Below are 7,988 nucleotides of genomic sequence, written 5' to 3' on the forward strand. Positions count from 1 at the left end.
TAACATATATAAACCTAGTATATACTTTGGTATTTAATATTATCACTTATATTATCTATGTACGGAAGAGGGAAAAAAAACCTAGTTATTGTAGTTCAAATGAGCAAAACAAACAAAAAGAAGTAAATAGTATATATGAGGTATATATGGTGTTATACATGAGTGTCAAAATGAAATATGAAATAATAATAATAATAATAAACAAGTTGTGTAACATAACGTATATAGGGTGTTGTATGAACATGTATGAAAATTTCAGTTGGAAGACTCCTAATAATAATTTACACTTGAGATTCCTAACAGAGGTTCAAAACGAGAGTATTTGAAACAAACTAAAAAAGTGTGTATCTATCTCACTATCAGGGTGTCTTAGCTTCTGTATAACTAATACCTATATTCAATAACCTACACCCTATTAGAATTTCCATTTTTTCAACCTCTAAGAAAAAGGAAAACAGGAGAAAAGAAAGGGTTAACATATATTTAACTCAATATTTGAACTAGGAAAAAGTTTAGTTTGTACCATATACAAACATATTTTCTCCTTCTTGCTGCACATCTTCTGGTCAAGAATTATGGCCGCCATTTCCCTTGTTTTCTTTACAATGCTCTTTCGAATCGAAAACAAAACCATGTCGTATTTGGCTAGCGAGCTTGAACAGACCATTTTTCACATGTTGGAATGAAATGTTGTCAGCTCCATCTCATAAAGTAACACAAATCTGAATTTGGAGGCATCAAGTTTTGAGGATGTTCTGAAGACAGTGTGGCGTCTGGCTTTTATCTTTCTAATGATGGTCTTTTATATGGTACTACCTGCAGGATCAAATAGTAGCAAATTTGGTCTTTGATACACCTCGTACAATGCAATTATAAGTTTTCCAAAGAGAAAAAATCGAAGGCAATCCCGAGTTGTACCTGGTCATTGGCCGAAGAATCAGAAGAAGCTTTCTTTAATCTTTTTGCATTAGGCATGCCACCAGACACCTCTCCTGGATGATTATCCACAAAGTTTTGATCGGAAACTTCTGCATAGAAGACAATGACAAAAGAGCACCAAGTTAGCTTGACAACAGTTAGTGAACATCCTCTAAAAACGAAGTGATATTTCAAATAATATTCAAAAGCGCCCCGGAGGGTATTCATAGCCTTGCAATAAAATAACCAAAGAACTAATTAAATCCAAAATACTAAACTGGACTGATTATCTAACATCTCATCCTACATCACCCCAAAAAAACGTAGAAAATTCATAAGGTCCATAGAAATTATGAATCTTATTAAGTTGATGTGTTAAATTCCAAGCAGGCAATGTCGAGGAGACTTCTTTAACAGAGAGTACGGCATCATGCACTTGAGATGGGACAGGAAGAATTCAACCTAGCCAAGGGATTGATCCTTGAATTAAACAAGCGGGATTGTGCCCTTAAGAAACATTTATTTGTTATTTCCTGCTTAATTATGAATGCATGAGTCATTCAGCTTTGTCAAAGGTAAGCTTTAAATCTCCTTATGCTCAAAGATTCAAATAATTTTGTCGTTCATTTGACCCATAACAGGGAAACTATTCTTCAGCAGTTCTTCTACTCTACAGGAAAATTGAGACCCATTAGAGTGTCACCAAGACTGCTCTTTTCTCTTCCTTCAACTCCAATATTGAATGTCGGAATCCTTTTCATTCATGAAAGAAGGCTAATTCCTTATGCCTCATGGCTCCTCTAATTCAACTAAAGTGTTATTATCCCAAGAATTGTCTGCTTATTCATTCTGAAACAGCAACTGACTACTGTCCTAGAATTAGCACCATCACTCTGGCTTCATCTTGCAGTTCATCAATATCCAGAATGCAGTCCATCATAATAACATCTACTCGGTTTTATTCGTTTTTTCCACTAATACATTGTACTACAATGTTCATCTAACTTTAAATAAAATACTTCCTACTTTTTCACTTATAAATATACATCAAACAACTTCAAATAGAAAAGATAAGCAATCAGTCATCCATGAATTATAAATTGTGAAATTGCATGAAGAATTGTGACCCTAAATCTTGTGTCCCTAGCATAAACACTAAAAATCATGCAAGGGAAGAACGTATCACAACACTGTAAATCATGTTAAAACTGTCCCATTAATACCATTGCTAAGAAGATAACAATGCTAAAACTATCCCATTAATATATTAGAATATAAAGAATTTCCATTGCTAAGAAGATAACCATACTAAATCTATCCCATTAACATATTTGATTATAGAGAATTTCCAGTGCTAAGAAGATCACCATGTTAAAACTATCCCATTAATATATTAGAATATAGAGAATTTTCATTGCTAAGAAGATAACACAATATCCTAAGCTTGATGTACCAACTTGACAACTCAAATGCTGTAAGTCAAATCTTTAACTCCAGAAACCCTCTCATATTCTTCTTACCTCCGGAGGGATTACATTTGTGAACACAAAATTCAACAAACACGTAATAAGATTGGACAGAAAATTTGCAGGACTTCATGTGGTGCAAGCAAAGTGGCAAACTAGTGGGAACACCACGAAGAAATCGCCATATTGGTACATCAATCACAAAACTAACTCAGAAAAATGAGTGCACCTGAAGGGTGCCAAAGATGGTGAGTACTAGAACAATTATTGCAAAAACCTTCACCATTACAAAATATGATTTCAAGGAACAACAATAAAACATGAAGTATATAGTCAAATCACTATCACTATGTACATGCATAGTGCGGATATAGGTTACAGATTTTGATGTATAAATTAGAAGGTAGAATCAATGATCGTTGAGTTCAGGTGTGTGTCACTGCCAGAGGCTGGGAAGGCATATAATGTACTTAGACAACAGAAAATAGTATTTAAGAATTAACATAACAGAGTATATAAAACATATGACATCAATGAAAATTACCTGTAATTATTGTATAAGACTCACGACAGCATGGAGGGACCTGCTGTGAACTTCTGGCAGATCGATAGGAGTTTTTCGTGTTTCTTAAGTGTCTCCTATCACTAAAACTTCCAGATTCTTCAAGGAGATCAGGAGTCTCCGGAGTACACTGCTTTCCTGCAGAAGGAAAACGATTTATCCAAACATCGTCTAAAATAGCAGGATAATCGGCTATCCTTTCCAATAAAGGATCATTCCTCCCAATGTTAGCCTTCTGCCAGGAGGCATCTTGAAGGACCATCAACTAAAAAATATATATAACAAGAGCAAATCATTAAGGAAGTAGAGGAATGAGATAGGGGAACTCACTCCCACTCTTGCTGTGGATGTATTGCCTCACCTCTGAAGAAGATATATGAGGCATGCTCGGCCTGCAACGCATTTTCTGTTTTGAGGACAAAGCTTGCAAGCGTCTATATTGATGCAACTCTTGAACAAAAGATGCTTCTAAAGAACCAAGATATGATCTGTGTTTCTCATCTGTCCAATGTGTTTGCACCTGTTCATAAATTTTCAATTAAGAACCCCATTTCCGCCTTCCCATTCAATTGTGAAAATTTGCACCTCAAAGAAAAATGTCCCTAAAGTTGGATCAAAAGTTTTTTTTAACTAAAATTAGGAGGACATGACTCTGATCGACAATTAATGAAACCATTCCCCATTTTTTTCACATGAAATTTTCAAATTGTTCCCTAATATAGAGTTCAATCCTTAGGCTTAGATATTCAAAATGAATCCTGTATAAACAGAACTGCTAAAACTTGAGAAATTCAAAGAATCAAAGCTCATTTAAAAAAAAATGAATCTAAAAGACTTGACTCAAAATTCATCCATGATTTAATTTGAAGAAGCCCGAACACTAAAACTGATACTCCACAGAAAAAGAAAAAAAATTAGAGTAACAACAAAACCGAGCATTGCAAAAGAATTTCTCCTCCATGGCCATTGAAGCACAAAGGGAAAAACGGTGAACACAAGGCATTGAAACTGCAATAATATACAAGTACAACCACCCCTGTATTGCAGGTTTAAAATAAACCCAAATGGGAGGTACACCAAGACCACTTCAGCATTAAAAATATCTAAAGAAACAACAAAAATCTCTCATAATCAGACATATTAGTTTCCAGTACACAAAAAATAGGTCACACACCACACGATCTCCAAGTGCTACGTTGAAAGGGAAAACAAAGTACAATCAACACACAACTCGTTCATACCGAGGAAAACCCACATCATACTTCCAAGAAACAGCAAAAAAGAAAAGGCAAAAGAGTCGGAAACTTACCGCATCCAGTTGCAGACAGCGATGAGAAGGAAAATCCTTGAAGCGATCAACAGTAAGGGAAGAAGAGTAGGATTGGGAGTTCAAACAAGTCAAGTCGCTGGCAGAGGACGGGGAGGGTGGTTGTCGATCTACAACCGGCGGCGACATGGACGACGGCGTATGAGGAAGATGTAGAAGATGGTCGCCCATTACGAATGGATCAAAGATGGAAGAAAAGCAAATAATGGAATGAAATCAAAGAACAAGGAATCGTGAGAGAAAATTTAGGTCCGAAACCCTCTCGGGATTCAGGGTCGTGCAGAAACGGAGAGAGAGAGAGAGAGAGAGAGAGAGAGAGAGGCGCAACCCAAATGAAAGGCTCCACATGGGCTACGCTTTTACACGTGTAAAACCCGTCAGCTTAATGCCACGTCATCCGGATATAAATATCTTGGCCCAATGTCAGCCAGATATTTTTATCCGCACACATTAAGATGTGCATTGGAGATAGAATTATAAATTAGAAACGACTCCCTCACCGCCGTTTCTCCACGCGCTAAACCGATATTTTTTCGCGCGTGAGCTTCACATCATCTCACTTTCTTCTTCATTAAGAAAAGATTTAAAATAAAAATTAAAAAAAAAAAGTCAAAATGACTATTTAACCCTTTGAAAACTTTGTTTCTATTAATTTTTTTAATATTTTTTTTGAAAATATCTTCCTTCTTTTTTAAATTATATTAATTATAAATTTTTTTCCTTTTCTATTACAAAATTTTAAGTATTTTTGCAAGTGTTTCTTCAAAAAAATAATAATAATAATAATAACTAATTTTATGTCTAATAAATCTTTAAATTTTTAATTTTTAATTTTTATATTTTATACAAATTTTAATATTTCTTTTAACATAAAATTCATTTTATTGGAAGAATTGATTAGAATAAAATTGAAATAAATAATTTAAAAAATTAGTTATTATTTATTTTAGTTTAGTTTGTTTATTAATTATGACGTCAGCATGACGTAGGGAAATTGTGAGACACGCTCCATGCGAGAGCGTAGTTTTGTATTTGTGGAGGCGGCTCATTCCGTCTCCATTTTGATTTCTTTAAGAATTTAAAATTTTATATTTTGTCACTTCCATTATTTTAATTTTCATAAGTTTAAAATTATTTTATTTTAATATCCATATCCTAATTCTACTTTATAATTGATTGATCTACCTCTTTAACAAGATATCAATTTTTTCTTTATAATTTAATTTTTTATTTTATTTTAACGAACGCATATATTAATCACCGAATAACTTTACCAAAACTCATCTTAACATTATCCTTTTCTACTGATTCAATCTAGGTCAAAATAAGAAAAGAGAGACCAACTCGTGAACACTAGAAAGATTTCGAATGATTCTAATTATATTGTTACAGTCTTTTTCATAGTTTTTCGAGCCCGTCTAGGATGACACTCCAGAAAATGCAAACACCTATTTACCTCGTTCAATGATGGGGAATTGACTGAATAGGAGGAATCTGAACTTGGAGCTTGAGAAATGGAATAGATAGGGCCCCACAAGTTGAGAATCCACCGTTTCAATCAGTCCCCAAATAAAGGAGAGGGTAATCTAAGCTAAGGGGAAGGTGATAATTAATGAAAGTGCACTGCCCGAGTCAAAGAGACATTCTTTCGATTTTCGAGGCGATCAACAAAAAAAAAAAAAAAAGTGTTTGACTGAATGGTCTCAATAAATATTGTTTCGGCTGTAACATTTAACTTAAACTCATGAACCTGTTCTGTAACACGATAAAAAAAATGGAGTGTTTTTTGTAACAATTTTTTTTTTTTTTAATAAAATCTTATTAAGGAGTAAAATTGACGTTAATATTACGAACACTAAGTCTAGTGATAAAAAATCAAACGTCTCATTATTCCATTTTCTTTAAATAATTGAATGATATATATTTTACAAATTCGACTAATGCTGTTATTAGTTAGTTATCTTCATCTTTTAAATCTTCGGTATCTCATTTCATCTCCCTTTTATGTCTAGTTTCAGTATTGATTTATGGCAACATGTTCATAAGTTGGTTTTCATTTGTTAGAAAGAATTTGTTGCTATTTTACTCGAGCAGCTTAAAAATAGAGAATCGAGACTTCGTTATTGCACACTTTTTAGCTCTTTTTTGCTCTCGTTCTTACCATTGCTTAAAAAAAAATTAGTTAAAGGGTTTTGGCACATAGCTACAAAATTGATGTCACATCCAAATCATATAACTTTAAGCACTAGTTTATGGCATTCTAATTTTACAACAAAAGCTATGATTATAAAAAGCATATGACTAGAAAATAATATTAAAAAAATAATAATAAATACTATAATAGAACAAGATAAAGCAAATTTATAATAAAGTATTAATAATGCATTATCATGACATTTTTGTTCCAAATAAAATATCTAAATGCACTTTTTTTAGTTTGTTTCTTAAAAAAGTAAAGATAATATCATGGAAATGTCATAACCAATAATGATTTTTTATAATTCAATGACATAAGTTCATTTGATGGCAAAAGGACATATTTACAAGGTGACATGCATAATGAGATTAGAATTTAGGATAATTTTTTAGCTTTATTTTGAAAGGTTTGAAATAATATAATAAATTTACTTGATATGATTAAAAAATTTGCTTGAATCTACTTAGGTTCATTTATTTAATAATTAATTGTATTATTGTGAGATCCCATATTGGTTGGGGACGAAGCATTCTTTGTAAGGGTATGAAAACATCTTCCTGCCAGACGCGTTTTAAAAACCTTGAGGGAAAACCTAGAAGAAAAAGCCCAATGAGGACAATATCTGCTGGCGGTTGGGTCGTTACAAATGATATCAGAGTCAAGCACCGAGCGATGTGCCAACGAGGAGGATAAGCCTCAAAGGAGGTGGATACGAGGCGGTGTGCCACCAAGGATGCTAGGCTCTGAAGATGAGTGGATTGAGGTGTCCCACATCTCTTGAAGAAGGGAACGAATGCCAACAGAACACTCGGCCCCGAAGGGGGTGGATTGTGAGATCCCACATCGATTGGTGAGAAGAACGGAGTCGGGGTGGATACGAGGCGGTGTGCCACCAAGGACATTGGGCTCTAAAGAGGAGTGGATTGAGGTATCCCACATCTCTTAGAGAAGGGAACGAGTGCCAGCGAGGACACTGTGCTCCAAAAGGGAAGTGAATTGTGAGATCCCACATCGATTGGTGAGAAGAACGGAGCATTTTTTATTAGATTGTGAGATCCCAGAGTGATAGGATTTTAAAACATACGATCAACTGCTCGACTTGGACAGTTGTTTTTTTAGCTTATTAATAACATTTAGCATTGTTTGATAATTAAGTGATATTGGCTCAAATTAGACCACACTATTACCTTCAATGATATTGTCATAGTCTATTTATATGAGGATTGACTTTGGTTTTCTTTCCATTCTTCTTAATAGGATTAGATGAAGGTTGAATCGAGTGTCTTTGCCTTTTATTGGGTTGTGGGCATTGGAGGTGGATGCTTACATGATCTCATCTCTCCCCACCCCGGCTCGAGGTGGGCTATTGGGCCTTTGGGCTACTAACTTCATCTAGGCTCAATCTAGTTTCGGGTCAGGTATAAAGAGACATTCTTAGGCGTAAAAAGTATTGATAAAAAATAAAACTTCCTGAAGTTATCCATATCAGAATCATCCATCAAATGTCTAGAAACAATA

At 34.2% G+C, this 7,988-nt stretch overlaps 1 protein-coding gene across 2 annotated transcripts; it reads right to left on the minus strand.

Moving 5' to 3' along the window:
• Positions 1–243: 243 nt before the first annotated feature.
• On the minus strand, positions 244–4,591 carry LOC111792349. Of its 2 annotated transcripts, none has more exons than XM_023673748.1 (5): positions 4,256–4,591; positions 3,308–3,466; positions 2,929–3,211; positions 919–1,028; positions 244–816 (listed from the first exon to the last, which is right to left on the minus strand). In XM_023673748.1, exons 1-5 carry the CDS (start codon positions 4,442–4,444, stop codon positions 781–783), a joined length of 777 nt encoding a protein of 258 aa, XP_023529516.1. In that variant the 5' UTR covers positions 4,445–4,591; the 3' UTR covers positions 244–780. The 2 variants fall into 2 exon arrangements, with proteins under 2 accessions (XP_023529516.1, XP_023529517.1); XM_023673749.1 differs by having other exon boundaries at positions 2,929–3,084; positions 3,277–3,466.
• Between the last annotated feature and the right edge of the window lie 3,397 nt (positions 4,592–7,988).

The sequence above is a fragment of the Cucurbita pepo genome, chromosome LG04 (genome assembly GCF_002806865.2).
Source record: "Cucurbita pepo subsp. pepo cultivar mu-cu-16 chromosome LG04, ASM280686v2, whole genome shotgun sequence".
NCBI lineage: Eukaryota > Viridiplantae > Streptophyta > Magnoliopsida > Cucurbitales > Cucurbitaceae > Cucurbita > Cucurbita pepo.

What these genes read in the sequence shown, in the direction of transcription:
- LOC111792349 (XM_023673748.1), bottom strand. Translation starts at nt 4,444, where the DNA reads ATGGGCGACCATCTTCTACATCTTCCTCATACGCCGTCGTCCATGTCG. An exon ending in CTCATATATCTTCTTCAGAG is followed by an intron (nt 3,212 to 3,307) that starts GTGAGGCAATAC and finishes TATATTTTTTAG; the next exon opens with TTGATGGTCCTTCAAGATGC. An exon ending in GTCTTATACAATAATTACAG is followed by an intron (nt 1,029 to 2,928) that starts GTAATTTTCATT and finishes TCTTCTATGCAG; the next exon opens with AAGTTTCCGATCAAAACTTT.